Source organism: Parambassis ranga, chromosome 12 (genome assembly GCF_900634625.1).
Source record: "Parambassis ranga chromosome 12, fParRan2.1, whole genome shotgun sequence".
Lineage (NCBI taxonomy): Eukaryota > Metazoa > Chordata > Actinopteri > Ambassidae > Parambassis > Parambassis ranga.
Window position 1 is genome coordinate 15,173,468 of NC_041032.1, and position 22,141 is coordinate 15,195,608.

Sequence of the window (22,141 nt, forward strand, 5' to 3'; positions counted from 1 at the left end):
TACCGCCCTAATGAGGCGCTGCTACTCCGTGACATCTACCCCGCTCCGTCTCGTTAAGGAAATCGCTCTTCAATGCTGATTATTTTATTTGGAGGTATAATTATATTTCTTTCGGATAAATCACGGCCTAATAGAGTCCGTACAGAGGGCAGCGGCGCTTAATTGAGGCATGAGATGCGCCGGCGGGGCGCTACACCTGGGCTGATGTGACCAGAGGACCCGGTTGCAGGCTGCTGGCGTGAGCTTTGAACACGCACGTGTGGCTGCATGAGACGTGCTCGGAGTCCTGTAACCGTGGACAGAACCGCAGCAACACACAGTGAACGCGCTCCACAGCCGTGCGTAAAAATGTGGAAAGACGCACAGAAGTCTGTGCCCACCTGCTGGATGCGCAAATTATGTAAGTTTATCTTTAAAGGATTTTTTTTGTAATTTAAATATTTTTGTCAAATTTAATAACATTTAATAGAAGAAAATGCCCAAAATACTGCGCGTCATGCTACTTAAAGCTTGAGGCTCTTTGTACGCTGTATGTAATTTCTCATGATGAGTCACAAATTAGCCTTAAATGAACGAAATGTCCACAGAGCAGCATCGCCGACCGTTTCCAATCAGATAAATGGCACAAATACGCATTTCATCCAAGTAACTTAACACAGAAATTAAATATTTTTAGTGGCTCCTTATTGTTTCATATGGATATAGTACATTTCACTAATAACTCTGAATGGATCATGTTGTTTTCACGTGCGTAAAGACTGCGTAAAATGCGCTTTAACCGCCCTGCTCCAGCACTAAAATGCTTCTTACATGCGTTAACATTTAACAGCAGGACTGGATTGTTGTTACATGTAGTCTGAGGATTTATTCAAACGTGTTCCACTCGTTGATAGATTTAATTCCAGCTGATATTAGCTGAGGGGGTTACAGTCCAATTTTCTGCTTTTGAAGTTTGTCCGCGTCAAACTTTTGTTTTTTTTTGCCGCTGGTTTTGCGCAGACCGCTGCGCAAGCAGCATCAGCGGCAGCTGCTCCTCTCCTCCTCACCACAGTATAACGTATTACTCCTAATCCCCCAGACTGTCACCAAATCGGCTGCATGAAACAAGAATCTCATTTGTTAAACTGGGAGTTCGTGCAGATGGAAGATCGATTGTTTTTCTCCTCAGAAATCTCTAATTGAGTGAATACAGGCTGCAACGGCGGACCAGAGAGAAACGGAGCGAGAGGGGAGGAAAGAAAAAAAGTCACCTGCGCGGGTTTGGAGAATCTGCTCTGTAAACCAGGAGGTCACGGGTTCAAGCCCCGCCTGAATGTGCGTCCATCAGCATCAAAGCCATCACGCATGGACCTCAGGTACAGAACTACACGGCTGCACTTTTCTCTTCATGTGTTAACTGGTTTTTATTATTAAAAGTCACTCCTCATCTCCACCACGCGTGAAACCGTCAACTTTCCACCCAGATGCACCGCATTAACTTGCAGGAGAGGGGGGGGGGGCGGATTTGTTTGTCTATTTTTTTATTTATTTATGTAGTGGGAAAGATTGATGTGAGCATGTTTCTGTACACACACACACACACACACTACATTTACTGACACAATGAAGTGGGTTAAAAAAGCTTTAAAATTAAACCAATCAAATTATAAATGCACAAAAAACTACAGACATTTATATATAATATTTATAATAATAATAATAATTAATAATAATAATTATTATTATTAATAATAATAATAATCATTATTAATAATAATAATTATTATAATAATAATAGTTTAATTGCGTTGTGTCTAAGTAAATAAACATTTATGTTAATCTAATTTTAAACATTTTTAAAAAATCTAATTTAATCTTCAATAAATTGTGGAAAAAAAAACATTTATTAGATTTTTATTTTTATTCGTCTTGGGCACAGATATCTCATCCTTCGTGACACCTCATGATGTCCTCTCTGCTGTTTGGGTTAAATATGACCTGCTGCAACGAGAGGAGTCATTCACTCGTGTTTGTGCAGCTATTAAAGCGTGGAGCTATTGAAAAGTCGTAAAACGAGGCGCGCGATCCATCATCCCTCAATGTGATGATTTTAAATTATCCTCACAGCCGCGCAGGCGCGCCAGGAAAAAAAAGTTCTATAAAACACACTGAGGAAAAAGAGCCAGAAGAATTTATACAGAATAATAAAGTCAGTAAAAAAATAAATACACATAGAAAAACGAACGATGGTTCCGGTCCCTCCAATCCGCCTTCTAAAGCAAAGAGGACGCCAAATATCTCCAAGTGCGCATCTTCTCTCCGCTTTTTTCCTGCTCCTTGCGTAAAAGACGCGTCTCCTCCACATCCAGACTCCGGGTCCTCTCTCCACCCGTCTCTCCGTCCGTCCGTCCCTCCTCAATCTGTCGGCGGTGCCACCACCAGATTGCAGACAAATAAAAGATGAGCAGAGGCGAGAAGAAAAGAACCCAAACCAGCCCCGGGCTTCACGCTCGGACGCCTCCTTTGTGCCATGTTTTTCAGAACATAATAAATAAACCTGCTCTCTGGAGGAAGAAGAACAGCGTCCCGACATCTGTCTGGAGCATGTCTGAGTTTTATGCTGTGTGTGTGTTGAGCTTATTTTTTGTTTTTAAGGATTTATTAATATTTTAACGCAGAAAAGAAAGTGTCCCCCTCCAAACAGGGTTTGTGAGACTACCAGGTGTCAGTTTATTCACAGTCTGTCCCTTTTATCAAAGGCGAGCAGCCACAGTTCAGTCTTTGCTGGACTAATTTGCTCGCACATGATTGAAGTCCCTCCTCCCCTTCCTGACAGTTGGAACTAAATAGTAGTAAATTACCACTAATTTCTGCCGCTTTTACTCTCGTATTTGTAATAAAAGCGTGTATAGATTGCACACTAATTACATAAATGGCGATGAGAATTAGCCTGGCTGGAATTATATAAAGTTTTGTTGTTTGCCTGTGGAGTGGAAATCAGGAACATTAGAGGAGTTTCACACGAGGCGTTCAAAAAAGGTCGAGAATGTCATTATGAGAAAGGAAAATAATAATCAAAGGATGCGCGCGCTCATGTTCTTCTTCATGTGAATAACTCCCGTTCTCGTCCATATCAAAACAAGCGCAGAACATCACGCGCAATTAAACAAATATTGTGGTGATCCAACATTTGTTGAACGGGTCGAAGCTTCGCTCAGATATTAAATCAGGTTATTTTATTGGATGTAATTTGGAGGAGAAATCAAAGCCAATTACAGGAATGAGGAGGAATGAACTTGTGGATGTGAGAGGATGGAGGAGGAGGAGGAGGAGGAGGAAGGTGGGGTGCTGGGGGGGCTAAAGCTGACATACCTCAGGCTTCAGCTCTGATTGGTCCTCGTTTGGAGAAGCTCATGGGTTCATTCCGCTGTTAAGCGCCTCCCCATTTCTCTAAACTACATTATAATGCAACGAACCTCCCTTTTAACCACAAACCGAATTTGCTTTCATTTAGGCCATATATATTTCTTAAATAGGTTAAAGTCATAGAGATTTTTTTTGGAATAGCATTTCGCCCTGGAGCGGTGCGCAATGCTATCTCATGCCGACCTCCTGGATGCTCGCCTCGGTGAGTTAACATCACCAAACTCCGGTCTTCAACTCTACTGTAAGCTGGAGGAACTTCTAATCTTAATTCACGCTCAGAAAATTGTCAATTTGCTTCTTAGATCATCTTAATGTGACTGAAGTGAACTAAACTGGCTTAATTCATTGGAAAAGTAATTATTATTATTATATTACTGCGTAATTTGATTGAACCATTTCTCTAAGATATCAGTGTGATGGAAGTGAATGAAGAGGATTTAAGGAGCAGATTGTAACGTGCATGCTGCAGTTTGAATGTCCTGTGCTTTAATGCATGCCTCATCAAGCTGCTGTTCGTCTCCCCGCGCTCTCCTGCCGCGGGATGCTGTCTCAGCTCTCCATAACGCGCCTGTAAACATCACTGCTTGTTCTAACCCTCTTCCATTTTCCTCCTGTAGCGCCAATGTTTGCTGTTCAAATCTCACCTGCTGTGGTTGTCTGTGCAGGGATGAAGGATGCCGCGGCGGAGCTCCTGGGCCACAGGGAGGCTTTGAAGTGCAGGCTCGGCGGCGGAGGACCTGACCCGGGACACTCCGGGGAGCTCGGCCCGGGCCCGGACGGCGTGGAAGGGGCCACCATGCTCCCCGGCGACGACATCAGCAGCGGCGGCGGCGGCGGCGGCGGCGGAGGCTCCAACTCGGTGCAGGTGAACAGCAAAGAGCAGGAGAAGCAGCAGCAGCAGCAGAACAACGGCAGCAACCCCAACCAGTCCGGAGCACAGCAGTCCCAGAAACAGAAGCGGCACCGGACCCGCTTCACCCCGGCGCAGCTCAACGAGCTGGAGCGGAGCTTCGCCAAAACGCACTACCCGGACATCTTCATGCGGGAGGAGCTGGCGCTGAGGATCGGCCTGACGGAGTCCAGAGTGCAGGTGAGGCGGCTGAGTCCATCTGCAGAGGAGGAAGCCGAGGAGCCGGGTCACACGAGAAAGATCCTTATTAACAGCAGAGTCCAAAGATACAACAAAAACCCAAACAGGCCCAAACTGCAGAAATATTAAAAGAATAATAATGAATACATTTTTATTCCACCTCCACTTTTTATCTGATTTATCTGATTATTTACTGCAGAAAAAAGGAAATAAAAGAAAATTAGGAGCCTGGAAATTTATTATAAACGCTCCAAAAATCACTGTAAATATAAATTAACCCGTTACTGTTAAAATCATAAAATCATAGAATATTTTTTAAACCAGACAAACATGTCTGAGATGAACACAGTTAATCAGAATTAATTTACACTAAAATAATTCTTTGAAGTTTTATTCTTGTTTGAAATATTTTTTTCCACAAGAAGTAATTTTATTCTGATATTTTCTAATCTCTTTATTGTTATATTATTACGCGCTGTGTGTCTGTGTGTGTAAACACTGAATATCATCCCCTAGACTTTAAACAACATGAAGAAAATAGATTTATTTAATTTAAAAATCTGATCTTTCCAGTTTAATTCGTTTTATTTCAGCACACTCTGGGTTCCTGATTTATTTTTAAAGTCTCTTAATTTTGTGTTCATTCCTGTAATTCATCTAAAATGACTTAAGTGCTGATAACAGCTTTATTCCCCTCTTTAATCTGCTCTGAGAAACATCAATCAGGGTGTTTATTATTATTCTTATTCTTATTTCTGCATCTCTGCTTTATAAAACATCCGCCACATTACTGGGACTGCGGCGCCTGATTGGAAATAAGAGCCGGCTCACTCGCATGTGAAATAATAATCATTATTATTATTATTATTATTGCGGAGCTCCATTCAGCTTCAGCATTTACATAAAAGGAGAATTAGTGAAATGAAGCTGATCTGCTGTGATGGCGGAGGCTGACAGCAGGACTCTCCTCTCCTCCTCACGCCTCTCTCTGCTCCCCTTAAAGCCGGTGAGGAATCTTTGGAAGTTAATGCATTTCAGGCCGGATTTCACGGCTGGCTTCACGGCGCAGAGGACGGACAGCCTCAGATGGTCCCGTCCTTATTACCGCGCCACCGCTTTCTCAGCCAAATCTTCACATTAATCATCAGCGTACAGGAAGCTCAAGGTCTGCGGGAATAAAGAGAGAGAGAGAGAGACACAACTATTGATCTCTGCAATAACATTATCTTTATTATAGCAGCGCGCTACAAAGCGGAGAAAAGAGCTGGAGTTCAAGTTTGCGCAAAAATAAAAGTCGAAAAATTACGCACGAAAATACAGAGATAATTTAAAAGTGTCCAAATTATCATTTAATATTAGAATAATGATTCTGAATTGATCTGATTCAAATTAAAATAAAAAATAAAGCTTAACTTTGTAGGAGGAAAAAAACATTTTACGCATGAATATAATTTTTGTAAAAAGTGTTTTATGTTGAAATTAAAACAGGAAGCTCCAAAAATCCGTTTGTTTGTTTGTTGTTTTTTTGCCTGCAGCTGATTTATTGTTGTGTTTATGAGCTCTGATCTCTGGCCCCGTTTTTATGTGCTCATCAGCTCCTCCTGAGTCCTCACCTCTCCCTCTCCCTGCAGGTCTGGTTCCAGAACCGACGCGCCAAATGGAAGAAGCGCAAGAAGACCACCAACGTCTTCCGGGCTCCGGGGACTCTCCTGCCGACGCACCACGGCCTGCCTCAGTTCCCGTCCGCCGCGGCAGCAGCGGCGGCCATGGGGGACAGCCTTTGCTCCTTCCACGCCAACGACACCCGCTGGGCCACGGCAGGGATGCCCGGCGTGTCCCAGCTGCAGCTACCGCCGGCTCTGGGACGCCAGCCGGGCATGGCGCAGTCCCTGTCTCAGTGCAGCCTCGGCGCCGGGCCGCCGCCCAACTCCATGGGTCTATCCAACATGTCGTCGAACGGCTCCGGGCTACAGTCGCACCTCTACCAGCCCACTTTCCCCGGAATGGTACCCGCGTCCCTGTCCGGGCCGACCAACGTGACGGGCTCGCCTCAGCTGTGTAGCTCCCCGGACAGTGACGTCTGGAGAGGGACAAGCATCGCGTCGCTGCGCCGCAAAGCGCTGGAGCACACAGTATCCATGAGTTTCACTTAGTGACGAAGAGCCTTTCTTTTAGTTCTGGTCCATCCGCACGGCGGCCGGGAAACATACAACCAGGATGCTCTCCCAGAGGGACTAGTGAGGTGATCCATCCGGCCTGCGGGCCTGTAGGGCTGCCTCCGTTTTACGCTATGACTTTATGATTTCGCATGTTGCCTCTGTCGACTATTTATTTGTCTATTTATTGGTTGGTTGAGTATTTATTTATTTAAGTATTTCTTTGGCACATGCGGCCTCGCCTCTGGCTTTCAGTGACATTTGCTTGGTGACTGACGGTTTTTGAAGACAAATTCTGTGGATACTTTGAAACACTCCCCACCTCCTCCTCCTCCTCCTCCTCCACCACCACCACCACCACCACCACCCTGCTGCACTGCACAGCATGCAACTCCAAAAGGGCCAAAGGGATGCACAGTGTGGACGTGCAGAAACAAGACTCCTGGAGGTTTAAGAGAAGGAAGGAAGGACATGAGACTGCATGTGCTGTCCAAAGCAACAAAAAAAGAAGAAGAAGAAGAAGAAGAAGGGGGAAGGGGGCACCATGACATGAAGACATGGAAGTGACTAAACTATAATCTGTTCTATAGGATGTTTTGTGTAGGAAGCACTCTTCTTGTTCCCATCAGTTTGTGATAACTTCTTATGTTTCTGTGCTGATGATCAAATATGACTTTCCTAAATGTTTTAACCATTTGGTTTCATGGACATGTTTATATAACAATTCAATGTAAATGATCAAATAAAAATCATTTTCAATTACGACACATCATGAATCAACCCTCCTTTCTTCAGCCTGACATGCTTTTCACCTCGGGTCAGAGCATCAGAGCGTCAGCAGCAGATATTCTGCAGAACAAGCGTGTTCACCTCAGAGGGGAAATATTACAGCGACACTGTATCGAACAAGTTTACATGTGTAAATATGATAAAAAGCACACAAGAATGTGCACAAATAAAGTCCAAAAATGATGTTTATGTGCCAATAATTCAATATAATTCACATCTATTACATAAAATTAATTGCAATGCCAGAAACGGATGGATTATCATGGATTATCATGGATTATTTCTGTTCAAACACAGAAACATCTGCATGTTATTCTGCTGCTTCTGTGCAGGAATTAAAACACATTTCTTTTTTGTTAGGTGGATGAAGCTCTGCTCCTCCATCAGCTGGAGCAGCCATATATACAATAAAAAAAGCTCCAGTGTACCCTGAGTCCTTCAGGAGCTCCTCCACTAACCGCTCAGATCCAAATGAGCAATTTAGGTGAGATCAGAGGTGTCAAACTCAATCTCAGCCAGGACCAGGCTGACAAATTAGCAGAGGCTAAAGGTGTGCTGCTTCATTTTATCATTTTTTTAGGGGGAAATATGAAATAATGACCTTATTATTAAAAACCACAACAGAAGTCAGCAGCTGTGAGGACTGGGTGACATGATGCTTTTAATGTTTAAAGTGTTAATTTTAACAGCTGTTTACATGTTTTATTAGAGTTTATCACCGTCTCTGCTCGGCTCTGTTTTCCAGGGTGGATGCAGAAGGAAGCTGCTCCAGGTGTGTGTGGACACTCAGAGGCTGTAAGTGTTCATCTGTTTTCATCATGTTTGAGTGCTTCTCTGCTTCCTCTCATTGTTTTAATAACCACAAACATGGCCGCACAGAGAAAGCTCTGAAAATAAATACACATTTGTTTTGCTCTAAAATTCCAGAGTAGTACGTTTTCTGGCTGCAGTGTGAGATCTCATGACAGGTGAAGCTGGTGAATCAGCAGAAAGGGTTAAAAAATGTCATTATTTCCGGGTGATGCGTCCATTTCCTGTGTTTAATTCCAAATGAGAGGGGCTGATTAAAAAATGTCGTCCTGCTGTGAAGCACTGAGCGGTGTGTGGAGGTGAAGCTGTTTGGGTTTTTAACCATTTCTTCAGGTGACTCAGAGAGATCAGATTATCGTTGTTAAGTATTGATGAATCACTGCACATGAAGTCACCTTATAACCCAGAGAAAACGCCTCATGTTGTCCTTCTTGTCTTCTTAGTTATCAGCTGACACCTGAATGCGGCACAGTGTTATCTGATGGGCTATTACTTATTTGATATATTATAAAATAATATATCAAATATTTATTTTTATTTCATAACAACAGAAACTCATTCATTCCTCCACTGACTTCACCCACTGTGCTCTAAATGTATTATTTTGAAAGGACTTTGAACAGGAAGTCGTTTAATTTAACCACATTCTACTCCTTTAAGACTTTCTGGGCCTGTTTATGATATTTTATTCTATTTTTTAAAAAACATTTGATTCAGTCTAAAGTGTCAGTAATCAGTTTAATCCACATGGAAGAAAAAAACGTTGTTTTAACCATTTGTTTAAAGTAAATGTTGGATTTTGTTGATAAACAGCCTCATCAAAATTTAAAAATTAATCAATAATATGTGACATCATTGTATTATATTATTATTATTTATTTTTATATTATATTTGTTGTTTGTTATGGACACATATAGAATCCATGGTGTCTGAAAATCACAAATAATAATAATAATAATAATAGTCCTCAGTGGGTGGAGCAGCGCGGGGATAAAGATTGTTGCAGTCTGCCGACAGACGTGAAATAATATTACATAAATGTAATAATTTGTTTCACCATCACGCAGGTTAATTAGTTTGGGGAAACGGGTAACCTGCTTCTCATTGGGTAATTTGTCACACGCTGACGAGGTAGCCAATCAGTGACCCCGCTGCTGCTGGGATCATTTCTCCCAGAATGCTGTGCAGCGAGTGTGTGTGAGCGCGAGCCGATGTTTACCTCCGATTCACTCCACACAAATAAATGAAATCAGTCAATAAACCATCGAAGGGTGAATATGGCTCTCTCTGCCCGGGATTATGAATGAGAGCTCATTAATTTTCCTCTGTGTGTGTGTGTGTTCGTGTGTCAGGATGAAATTATCAGAATTTTTATTTTATGAATATGAATCAGGCTGCTGTTAGAAATCAAAACAATCACACGCAGACGTCCACGTTTTGACAATTATCTGAACAAATGAACGATCGCACTGTGGCATTCTGGGAAATGTGCAGATTTGTCGAAAGCTAGATACAATAGACACAATACATCAGCTCAGCATGCCAAGAAGTTAGCGTAGCTTAGCATGTTTCAAAGGCTAAGCTAAGCTAACTTCCTTTGTCCAGATTATATGGTTATTATTGTACTTTACTTCAGTCTGAATTGTCAGATACATCAATGATGAGTTTGATGGATTCTGGATCAGTTACCAGCGTCTGCATCAGTATTGATAAATGGATTGAACTCTTTGGGAGTCTGTCGGTCTGGCGCCCTCCTGTGGCTGTGTCCATAAAGTGCCAAATTTACTGTCACGGTGGAAACGTAGACGTGTAAACATGTTTATTTCTGCTGTGAAGGTTGACATGTTAAGATGGAGGTCTGAGGGGATCGACTCACTTTTGGACTCAGCCCTCAAGTGGCCGTTAGAGGAACTGCAATTCATTCACACGTCTGCATTTGTTTCAAGTTTCTGCCCCTTGTGAAAGTTGAAATTTGGTACTCATCTGTGTTGTTTTGGTACAAACAACAACAACAACAAAAACAACAAGCCTTTATTGACGCAACCACAAGAGGGCGCTAGCCAAGTAAACCAAGTAGATGCTCTTTGAAATGTTTTGCCCTCTGAGACCTCATTAATAGCAGGACGTGCGTTTGATTGGCTTATACACATGATGATGGCGTCAGGCCGACCAGGAAGGAGGAGCGCGCGTCTGTCACTTTGATTTGTCACATGAGCATGACTGTAATCGCTGTGTTTCAGTCATCATGGGTTAATTATGAGGCTTGACCTGCAGTATTACATGCACACACACTGATTCAGTGTATATACATGAAGGATTGTTTGTACAGCGCACTAAACTCCATCACACACACAGCGGCCGTGTGAAGCTGCCACTCCTCCTCTCACTCTGTATCATCTTCCTCTCTGTCTAACTGATTATCACTGTCTCCCTCTCTCCCTCCCTCCCTCCCTCATTTGGTGACCCACTAATGTTCTGTTCATTTTCTCTTATGAATAGATAATGGGCAAAAATCAAATCTCTTCATTTGCATGTAATACAATTAAGACCTTTTCAAACAATGACAAATGGAGGGAGCAGCGAGGTGTCAGTCAGCGAGGAGGCGGCGGTGGCGGCGGCGGCGGCGAACCTCTCCGTTTTAACCAAAATTAATAAAACCTTCAGATGGAATGTTCTCGTCGCCATCTGGAATAACAATCAGCAGGACACGCCGAGACTCCGAGGCCCGTCAAAGGAAATTAAAGTTCCCATGAATTTGGATTCATAACGTGGATGTGAGGCCACCTGGAGGATTCAGAAGGCCTGACAGGCCGACAACATCGATGTTGTGCTGCTAACGCTAACTAGCCTTGTGCTGTAGAAACATTTATCGTTAGATAAAATCCACTCCTTACATGAGTTTGTGTCATGGATCACACAGCTGTTGTGTTGAGGTGTTAAGCTATCCCAACTATGCTAGGCTAACTATCATTTTCTCTCAAATAGTGTTTTGCTAATTTCATTTGCTAATGACCAAACAAACCAAAATTAGCCAACTAGCTGTAGGTTAGCTACACCACACTGTCCTGGCATTGTTTACCAACTGTAGTATTAGCTAATAAAGACGCAAGCTAGTAGCAGCTAATGCAAGCTAGCCTGATTTGATTATAATTCGATGCTAGCTACAGCTAACTGTAGCTAACCTTTATTAGCTTTGTACTGTCAAAGCATGTTGTTGTAGCTGCAGTTTGCTGAGCTACCCTACATATGCTAAGCTAGCTTTCATGACCAAACAAGCTAGATTAGCCAGCTAGCTGTAGGTTATGTAGCATGTAGCTGATAAATTCATTTGTATATTTGCATTGCTGCCTCAGTGAATGGAGTCACAGCGGTGCCGGGATTCTGTGCACGGCTGTAAAGGTGCTGACCTGTGTGTTGCGGTCCGAGCGGAGGCCCCAGCAGGTAAAGCAGGACACAGTGGCAGCCTGATGAAGAGGGACAGGGAGGTGTGTTGGTCAGGAATGAGTCTCTCTCAGCCCGTTATGGAATGCTGTTGTTGGCCCCGTTGTTAAATGACAGTTTAATTCCTTTTCCATCATCATAACCATTTGTTTTCCTCGCAGGGGGATGAGATCAGGAGATCAGGAGCCACAGCCGAGGCGCCCTGGCCAGCAGGCTCTGGACTTTTCTTGGTCTTTAGTGCTGTGAGTGTTTCGGCGGCCATCGCATCATGACTTCACCTCTCAGCTGATTCCTGCCATCGGTCATATTTGACACCTCGTCTGCACCACACTGAGGTCACTGCACTCAGCAGGCCTGATTCCACTCCACACTCTTTCCACACCTTTCTCTCCTCCAAACAAACCGTGTATACCCCTCACAGAATGAAACGTCACCTCCTCCCACCTCCGCGATCAGACTTTTACGGCTTTGGTGCCACGTTCAGATGACGTCAGACAGTGTTTGTTCTGTTAGCATAACCGTTATCCACCAAATGTCGCGTTTTTTGTTTGTTTGTTTTATTGTGAGGACATGTTGAAGAAAATAATCACTTTAAAAATTGGTTGATGGTCCTTCAACGCTAACGCTAAGCAACCCAAGATGGCGGTGACTGACATCGAGAAGGCTCCAACTTTTTTTTTTGTGTGCTTTTTTTTGGACTGATCTGTGCACCATCCCGGTGTGCAGAGTGCTACAAGTTGTCGAAATGTGCAGAAAATACGTTCGATTTGAGGCTGATCCAGAGCTGATGTGAATTACCGCCACCTGCTGACTAGAAATGGAAATGACAACAAAGGTGATGGATTAGTTCTTAACCATTATTTCACTGGTGAATCATGCATGATGTCCCTGATTGCTATCAGTAGCATTTAGCGCCACACATTGCTGTGGCCATCCTTTAAGGCCATGTTGGATCACTGTCCCTCCATCTTTCACGTAATCATATACATAATGAACTCAGAGCTCTCCTCTGGACCCTCCTGCTGGGTTTGACCCATCCGTTCAGGAGTCTGACAGATACTGTAGTAAAACAAACAGAGCCTGGCCCATTCTCATATCTAAAACCCATTTACTCCACCTCCACCAATCCCTCTCCCTGAGCCTCCTCCTTTTCCCGGGCTGCCCTTGAGCTTTTCTATTACCGCATGGAAAGCACCTCGCAGCCCCTGACAAGCGCGGCGGATCGACACTAAATCAGAAATCAGTGCCAGCCGCAGATCTGAGCCACCATGAAGGTCACAGGCCCTACACCGCATGTCGTCTCAATCGGGGGAGCAGGAGCAGACACAGCGAGGCTGATGTGTGACTGAATCTGTGTGTGTGACTGAATCTGTGTGTGTGTGTGTGTGTGTGCAGGGGGATACACCGAGAGGAGGAGGAGGAGGATGGAGAGCAGAGGAAGAAGGTTTGGATGGAGTTCATGTCAGGAGGAACAGAGAGGCAGAGACAGAGAGGGCTGAACTCAGACGACAGACTCAACCCAATTATTTGATCTCACCTCTGAAGAATTATACATCATTCTTATAAATACAGAAGGAAACACATGTAATAGATTCTCTGGTTAATACAGAGGCATGAACCTGCCCCTGACCTGCTGTGACTGTGACACACTGCCATCTAGCTGTGGAAGGCTGAATGACTCCATGATGCTTCACTCTGCTCAAAGTTTTTAAGATTAAGAATACCTTTATTAGTCCCACAATGGGGAAATACTTTTCTCCTCTACTGCTTAAAATAAGAAATGTGTACACACTGAGCTGACAGTGTGCAGGTAATATTCTTCTTTTTCATATGACTTTTAATATTGTTGAGAAGGAGTTAGCTAAGTTAGCTTTAGCTGGCGTTTTTTGACGTTGTAACACGTCATCAAACATATTATTATTTCTGAACTGGAAAGAAAGAGGCTGTTGTTGTTTGAGCTAATGCTAAATGCTCCTAGAATCGCGCCTGTGTCCTCAGTGAATTTTGTCCATGAAGAGCTTCCGTACTTTCAGTCATATGAGTGGTTAGTTGTGGTTCTGATTATTTCACAACATGTGGCTTAAATGCTATAACATTAACCTTACATTTGTCGGTTTTGTTGACATTAACAGACCCAATAACCGAATTGTTTCAGGTTTGAATCTCCCCTAAAAGACAGCGTAACGCGTTTTTCTGTGTTATGCTAATAACCCGTAAGATAAACAGCGTCTGTTAAGCTAGTTAGCTTGTTTGTTGCTAACAGATGCGCTAACGCTGCTCGTGTTTCGGCTCATGTTCAGCTAAACTGGCTTTATTTGGCCTCTTCGGATAAAGTCAGACGCTAAAATGCTTCGGTGGATTCTCGGTGGTCGTGAAGCTCAGAGCTCTGTGGAGGTAAGTTAAGCTAAGCTAAGCTAAGCTAGCTGATGTTTGTGCTGTGTGGAGTGTGACTGGTTAACCCAACACTGTGATACATGCTGCATTCATGGCACCTCGGTGTGAGACTACACACACTTATAGAGCCTTAAATCTTATAAAATATGTTTGTTGTTGTTGTTGTGTCCTTTGGTTTGATTTTCAGTGGAAAGAACTAAACTCTGTGCCTGAAAGAAGCACTTTAAACTTTGATATAGATGTTGAGCTGATTCACAGTGATAGATAATGGTTTCTAAAGTTCATGGAGTAATAATGTTGAAGTAATAACAACATGTAGACTGCTCAGACTGGGCTTTGCTTATGTCTGTGTGTGTGTGTTTCTGTTTATGTGTGAAAAACACAGTAGGTTGGACACGGCTGCACCTGCTGACAAGCTAAATATTCTCTGTTTTAATCAGCATTGGCTGGATGTTGAGAAATGATCACAGCTGTAAGGTGCTGAAAAACCCTGACAATGGGTCTGGGAAAAAGAGGAATGGACTCAGTTTATCTCTCAAGATTCAAGAAGTTTATTGTCAACACAGCACTTTACAGTTACACTGAGCAATGAAATTCTTACTTTGCGAGTTCCCTTCACGTGACTTTATATAAAAACTAAGATAAAAGACAATAGACTTATTTTAGACACAAGTAAAAATAAGAATAAGCATAATGTGCAGTTCTGTGTACAGAGGGTAAAGTGTTACCAGTGTTTAAGGTGCATTGTTTATGTATTATTGTCAGGGGTAGGACGTTTAGAGTGTGCAAATATGTTTACAGATTGTACATGCAAAAACAAATATGTGCAATTTTGGCATTGTGGCCATGATGTTACATGATACACACATCTCAGTGTGTTGGTATCTTACAGTTTTATTCAAGTATGAGGAGGTTAGAGGTGGAAGTGTCTCTTTGTTGAACTGTCATCTTCGAGATCTTAAACGTGTGATGGGTCACTGAGCAGAGACAACACGTTTGTTAATCCCATCAGAGTTCTACCATAATTTACATATGTGGAATTATAGTGTTGATCCTGAGGTGACGGCCATGTTGGGTTGTGTGTTGTTGTTCGTGCAAAGCTTTACCTCATCGTTACTAATCGTCCTTTTGAACAGATAAACATTAAATCTCCGTCAGTCCTCCACCAAACTGGGTGAGAAGGACCCGGCCTGTCTGCGGAGCAGAGCGCTCCTCTGTGAAGTGCAGTCGGTGTGTGAACAGCGCTCTGTTCGCCTCACCTCTTTCCCTCTTGTGTCTGCAGAAAAGCCCCGTGTTGTGCATCGGAGAGGAACAGCCCAAAAACTGCTTCACTGAGCTGCAGGTGCTGAAAGGACATTTTGACATTGTTCGATTTCTGGTGCAGATTGATGACTTCAGGTAAGCAGACCATCACCTCCTCCTCCCCCCTGTCTCTCTCTAACCTCTCTCCTCTCTACCCTTGGCTGGCCTCTATCCCTCTGTGATTGACAGGAGATCCTCACCTACAGCAAACTTACAGAGCATGACAAGAGCCCAATCATCACCACAGTGTGATTGTGTGTATGTGCGGTACAGTATAACCAAAGCCCTTTAATGCTGTCCACACACACACACACACACACACACACACACACACACACACACACACACATAAAGCACCTGCTCTCCTCTCTGCATCGTGGAAACATACTACACACTGGCATGGTAGAGTGGGTCTGCATAAGTGGTCAGATTGGGATTTATAACAAAGCTAAGTGTGTGTGTGTGTGTGTGTGTCAGCAGGAGGAGGAGGAGGAGGGTGGCTTTACGCCTGGTCTCCTCCTGTAATAACCCCCTCCTCTGGGTCTCGTCCTCTCCGCTCACAGGTCCACAGTCGGGGGCAAAGGCCAGAAAATTCTCTCCAGATTGCTTTTGAAGTCTGAAAATGTATCCGCGACAGTTCCTCCCTTCTCATTTTATCTCTCTGTTCCATCCTGTCTGTTGATTTTTGGGACGGTCAGGGGTCAGAGGGCAAGTTAAGGCGATAAGCTCCGGGACAGACGTTTGTTAAGATTTCTCTGGTGTGCAGGAAATGATTCCTCACATGAACAGAGACGGTCTGGGTGTGTTTGACTAGCTGAAGGGATTCTTGTCACGTATGCAGCTACTTCCAACAGACGACTTTCTCCTTGTGCTTCCCAGATGTGCCTCAGCGGGCGACGACGGCCTGGTTTTGGTGTGGAATGTGGAGGTAAAGCACCGAAAGCTTCTATCTGTGTTTCTTTCCACGCAACACAGTGGGATTCATTGTGCGTTTGTTTTTGTGCAGACTGGTGAGAGGCTGCAGGAGCTGAGGGGCCATTCCCAGCAAATCACAGCCATCACCACCTTCACCTGCAATAATGAGGTCACATCGCACACCTCGCTCATCACCGCCTCGTCCGACCGGAGCCTCAGCGTATCCTCAGACACACACAGAGACACACACAGACACACACAGAGACACACAGACACACAAACACACAGAGACACACAGACACACAGAGACACACACACAGACACACACACACAGCAAAGCACCCATCATGTAAATGTTCAGACTGTTCTTCCTTAATCTTACGTGTGTGTGTCAGCTGTGGGATCCGGATACAGGCAACAGAGTCCAGACCATCTCAGACCTGCAGTCTTCTGTAAAGGTAACGGAGCGTCTGTGTTAAACCATCCTCTAAATCAGATCCAGATCCTGACTGGCTTTCAGTAAACATTGGAAAGAAATCATGACAACTTTTTACTCTACAGAAAAAATTCCCTTTTTTTTTTAGTCAACTCCTGTCATTAAATAACGGCACAAAAGATGGAGCCGAGTCACATCCACAGATGTATTTACCCATTTTGTAATTGTTAATTCCAGTATAGGAGACCACGTCATAATCCTGTATAATATATAATAATAATATATAAAATAGTGATGTGACGTTTGTGTGTCAGTGTTTGCTGGTGCTGGAGCGGCTCGGGTTGTGGCTCTCTGGTGGAGAGGACCTGTGTGTGTGGAACAAAGACTTCCAGCTGCAGTGTCACCGACAGAACCACAGCGACACCGGTGAGGCCTCCGCCTGCTGCTCACACACACACACACACACACACACTCACTCTGCTGTTTGTAACCTGATGGAGGTTTCTGTGGTTTGCAGGCGTCACTGCGCTGATAGAGCTGCCTAAGAACTGCATCGCAGCTGCTATGGACAGACAGATCAGTGAGAACAGCTCTTGATTGTGTCGCAGGACTAAATGTCGAAACACAAACTGATTGTGTTTCTTTGTCTTCGCAGTGATCTACAGACTGAGCGTCTCCACGGACTCTTCGGTGTCTCTGGCTGAGATCCGCTGCCTGTCAGACCACAATGATCAGATTCGAGCTCTTATAAATGTCACCGGTCTGTCTTGAGTGAACATCAGAGGTTACGATGCTGCTTTTTAATGTGTGAGTCACACTTCCTGTTTCCACAGACGGACTCTTCGCCAGCGGCTCCCACGCCGGCGAGCTGATCCTCTGGGACGCCATCGATTGGAACATCCTGGCCTACGAGCACATCCTGTGGGAGGAGCCACAGCCCAGCACCGAAATCCGCATGGCTGCCCCCAAACCCAGCGAGATGTCCATCCAGCATCTGTCCACCAACGGACAGGTGAGGACACAGAGCCAGCTGCGTGTCCTCGGGACGGTCAGAGGTCGTTTTATTCTGACCTGGCTGTGTGTGTGTGTGTGTGATTGCAGCTGATCCTGGCAGCTGTGGGCAGCGGCCTCTATGTGTACAGTGTTCTGACCAAATCAGTGATGGCCTACAGGAAGGTGGCACATGACTCCAACGTGCTCCACACCATGCTGCTGTCTGACAGGTAGGACCCCATTTTATATGGCAGGTATTACTCTGGGAGCAGGTGTGGGGGGGTTCTCTGTGGATGCATTATGAAGCCTGGGGCCATGTGTGGTTTGGGAGATGCATACACAGCACAGTGAGTCCTTTTATTTTTTTATTAGAATATGTGTTCAGAGTACAAAACCATGAATAATACACTAATGTACAAGAATAAATGGCAAAAGTCAAAAAGTTACCTTTTAATTGTAATCCTGACCCACTGGTAAAACAAAACAGGAATTAAATTAAAGACTGACAGATCAATGCATTTCTTTAAACACTGTTAGCTTTAATTACATGTAAAAAAATCTGATTTTTGTTCAATTTTAGGCCACTATGGGCCTGAAAACAGGGAGGTTTGGCCAAACTGAGCCCCCAGGCCTCATACAAGGCAGCACTGATCAGGATGCAATACATCTTTCATCCACATGAGTGCGCCACTGTCCATGTTTCCCCTCCTTCACTGAAACTCTTTATGTATTTTCTTATAATTAAATTGTCCTAATGAACAGATACTTGAGCAGCACAACATGTGTTTATGGCTTAAACAACAACAAGTGTGCCATCAAGAAAAGGTGCAAAAACAAACTTTTTAAGTGACGTTTTTCAGATGTGTGAGTCTTTGATGACTATAAAAAAAGTCTTCAATGCAACACACAGAGACTTGTGTGTCCGTCCTCACAAAGCTTTGTCTGTCTGTCTCTGTGTCAGCGAGCTGATGTCCTGCTCTGAAGACGGCAGCGTCAGGATGTGGGAGATCCAGGACCTGCCTTTACCTGCTGAACCAGCCTCTGCAGGTGAGACACACAGAGTACACAACATGTAAACATAGGAAATGTCCTGTGAATGTGGACACAGACTAGTAATCACAAACATAAAGTTCAAAGTCAGAGGAAGATTGCCTGCAATTGTGTGTGTGTGTGAGAGGGGCAGTAATGCAGCACAGATGTTGTACTGTGTGTACAGTTTATCAAAGGAAAGAGGACAGAAGTAGCACTCAGACAGCCTCTGCTCTTTAGTGTGTGTGTGTGTGTGTGTGTGTGTGTGTGTGTGTTGTCATGCTGTCTTTGATGGTGTATCTGTCTGCAGTCAGTGTAGTGCTGTGGCTGAAGAAGAACAGTTAAGTTACAGACTCAGTCAGTCACCTGCAAAAGTACGATCAAATGTCAACTAAAAATTGGACTATATGTTATTATAGTTAGGATTGCTAATTAATTTTTTTGTTCTCTATTGAGAAAATGTGCATTCATTTGATTAAATATTTGTAGGGATTATTTATAGTGATTTTTAAAAAAATGTTATTTTTCAACAGTAGTCTATGGGAGTTTAGTGCCAATGTTTCTTTACAGTTTTCCACAGTCCTGCAGCAGATGTTCATGAAACTCACTGTGGAGACAGAGAAGACCTTCTTTAACGATAATCCAGTGGAATATCTGCTGCCGCCTTTAAGGATTATTTATAGATATATTTTTTTTAAATGCTAATTTTCAATGGCAGTCTATGGGAGTTTAGTGCCAATGTTTCTTTACAGTTCTCCACAATCCTGCAGCAGATGTTCATGAAACTCACTGTGGAGATAAAGAAGACCTTCTTTAACAATAATCCAGTGGAATATCTGCTACAGCTTCGAAGGATTATTAATAGTGATTTTTTTGTTTTAAAATCCTATTTTCAATGAGAGTCTATGGGAGTTTAGTGCCAATATTACTTCACATTCACCCACAGTCCTGCAGCAGATGTTCATTTAACTTTCTTACCAGGTTTCTTTGGCATGTGGACGTTTAGCCGCTCAAACAAACAGTCCGGCCCTCCATCAAAGAAGGTTCTGGAAGTCCCCAACCTCAGGATGCTGGAGCTGACAGGAGACCTGATTGGACACTCCGGAGCTGTCCAGGTACGCTTCCAATGCATCCAGAGTCTTCTTTTTTCATAATACTTATCTCCGTTGACGACTCTCTTCTCGGACCTCTGCCTCAGATGTTTGTGAGCTTCAGGGAGATCGCTTTAGTGACGTGCTCGGCGGACCACCTGCTGATTCTCTGGAAGAACGGAGAGCGACAGTCTCATCTCCGCAGCCTGGCTCTTTTCCAGAAGCTGGAGGAGAGGGGAGGACTTTGACCTTTCACCCATAATGCACTGCCTTAAACAAAAGAGAGATGGGAGGGTAATGCTGGATGTTTGAATCAGTTGTATAGTTGTGTGATGATTGTTTACATCAATGGTTATTGTTTGCCTTCAAGTATTTCAAAAACACATTTAACTGATCTGTCTTTGTTGCCAAGGTGATGTAAAGACTTCCTGATGTTTTTAACCAAAGACTCTGTGCTCCTGTTGTGCTGTGAGAGGATGGTTACTCTGCTTGTGCATGTTTTTATTTGCACTGGTGTAATGTCTCATTTCTGTTCAATACAGCCAGCAGCCAGTTAAGCTTAGCTTAGCATGAAGACACTCAATGAGACCCGCTCCTCTGGCTCCGTCCAAAAGTTAATGCTTTCTGTGATTTATGAATGTAACGGATGCACTGATGTCGTCGTTTTCACTTCTGTCTGTGATCTAAACAAATAAACTAATATTTATTTAACCTGACACTGTGGATGGTGGATTTAGTCACTTCTTGATAGTGAAATATCTGCTGCAGCTTTGAAGGATTATTTGTAGCGATTTCTTTTTTTTTTTTAAAAAGACCTTCTTTAACAATAATCCAGTGGAATATCTGCTGCCGCCTTAAAGGATTATTTATAGATATATTTTTTTTAATGCTAATTTTCAATGAGAGTCTATGGGAGTTTAGTGCCAATATTACTTCACATGTCTCTACAGTCCTGCAGTAGATGTTCATGGGAGAGGGACAACTTTTCAGTTTAATGGCCAAGACCAGCCCATTATTCACCACATGCAAACATTAGGCAAAAATGTAGCATGTAATATAAATGTTTTATTACAGTACGGACAATATTCATAAATAACAAATAATAACAAATAATTATAATTCTGAATATTTTCTGTACTGTAATAAAACGTTTATATTACCTGCTACATGTTTACCTAATTTTTCATATGGTGAAAAATGAGGTTCAACTAATAACAAATAAATCATTATAACTAAACATTGCAGGGGCTGTTTAATTGGCTGCCGAGGGTGGTAATTAAAAAACATTTCTAGGTCTTGGGTCATGGTGGATGGACAGAAAAAATCTAAATGTTCAGTCTCTGGCCTCTTTTTTTTTTTTTTACCCTGGTCTACTGCAGACTCACTGTCACTCTTTCCCTTCTCTCAGCATCTGCTTCACCTATGAAATAATATGTAGCTGGAAATACTAATGCCAGGACACAAACAGCATCTTTGTTATGTTAATGTATTCAACACAACGAACTTTAAGTAGTCCTGAAAAACAAACTTTTTTACTCACCAGCACTCCATCAGCTGTGCCTGTTGGTTTCTTGTCTTGTTTGCTCCTCAGATGCTACAAAAAGCCATAAAGGGATTATTTGACAGCACACTTATTATACATTAAATCATTCAATTATTATTATATATTAAATTATTTGGATTACACTTTTTAAGTATATTATCCCTTATGCACTGTTCGGGACATTTTTGTCCTCTGAGAGTAATTTTTCTGTTTATTTTGGCCATAACTTTGTCAATATGTGAGCAAATTGAATCATTTTTCCTCAACAAGCTTAATTTTACATAAATTTTGTTAATATGATTTTAAAATTTTTCATAGGTCAACAGTACACTGTGGGCAAATTTTACCCCCTTATGTGTTGTTCGGGACAAAAACGTCCCCTAACTTTAACGGTTTTAAAAATATATCAGATAAATATTTTTTTGAAATTTTTTTGCATAGACCTTTTAATTAACTTCAGTTCTAATCAACAGTAGTGAAAAAAATCATTTTCCCCCAGGATTTTAATAGGGTCATTAAGTTGTTAACTGTAAAATCACAAATAGAATGCATGATTATGCAGTGCCGTGGCTGTGCAGTCAAAAAATGTGGTTATAATGGAAGTCTATGGGACAAAAATGGGAGAAAAAATCCAGTGCTGTGCAAAAACTAATAATGCAATAAAGTCAATTTTTTTACTGATGTTTGACATGACCAAGACTGTAATAAAGGTTAAAAAAATCCAGTCCACATTCACCTTTACTATT

At 42.9% G+C, this 22,141-nt stretch overlaps 2 protein-coding genes across 2 annotated transcripts; both read left to right on the forward strand.

The window, feature by feature from the left end:
- Window positions 1-338: 338 nt before the first annotated feature.
- On the forward strand, window positions 339-7,178 carry otpa (orthopedia homeobox a). The gene is made up of 3 exons (XM_028418153.1): window positions 339-1,355; window positions 4,071-4,495; window positions 6,127-7,178. Exons 1-3 carry the CDS (start codon window positions 1,313-1,315, stop codon window positions 6,646-6,648), a joined length of 990 nt encoding a protein of 329 aa, XP_028273954.1. The 5' UTR covers window positions 339-1,312; the 3' UTR covers window positions 6,649-7,178.
- A 6,539-nt stretch (window positions 7,179-13,717) lies between these two features.
- Window positions 13,718-20,568, forward strand: wdr41 (WD repeat domain 41). Its single transcript, XM_028418593.1, has 14 exons — window positions 13,718-13,736; window positions 13,993-14,086; window positions 15,369-15,484; window positions 16,268-16,316; window positions 16,395-16,523; window positions 16,699-16,761; window positions 17,054-17,165; window positions 17,257-17,319; window positions 17,395-17,499; window positions 17,573-17,751; window positions 17,841-17,962; window positions 18,694-18,779; window positions 19,743-19,876; window positions 19,960-20,568. The coding sequence occupies exons 2-14, from the start codon at window positions 14,039-14,041 to the stop codon at window positions 20,098-20,100; spliced, it is 1,347 nt and encodes a 448-aa protein (XP_028274394.1). The 5' UTR covers window positions 13,718-13,736; window positions 13,993-14,038; the 3' UTR covers window positions 20,101-20,568.
- Window positions 20,569-22,141: the final 1,573 nt, after the last annotated feature.

Coding starts and splice junctions, on each gene's coding strand:
- otpa (XM_028418153.1), top strand. CDS start 1,313: ATGTGCGTCCATCAGCATCAAAGCCATCACGCATGGACCTCAG. Junction 1,356..4,070: donor CCATCACGCATGGACCTCAG/GTACAGAACTAC, acceptor TTGTCTGTGCAG/GGATGAAGGATGCCGCGGCG. Junction 4,496..6,126: donor TGACGGAGTCCAGAGTGCAG/GTGAGGCGGCTG, acceptor CTCTCCCTGCAG/GTCTGGTTCCAGAACCGACG.
- wdr41 (XM_028418593.1), top strand. CDS start 14,039: ATGCTTCGGTGGATTCTCGGTGGTCGTGAAGCTCAGAGCTCTGTGGAG. Junction 17,166..17,256: donor ACAGAACCACAGCGACACCG/GTGAGGCCTCCG, acceptor TGTGGTTTGCAG/GCGTCACTGCGCTGATAGAG. Junction 18,780..19,742: donor TGCTGAACCAGCCTCTGCAG/GTGAGACACACA, acceptor CTTTCTTACCAG/GTTTCTTTGGCATGTGGACG.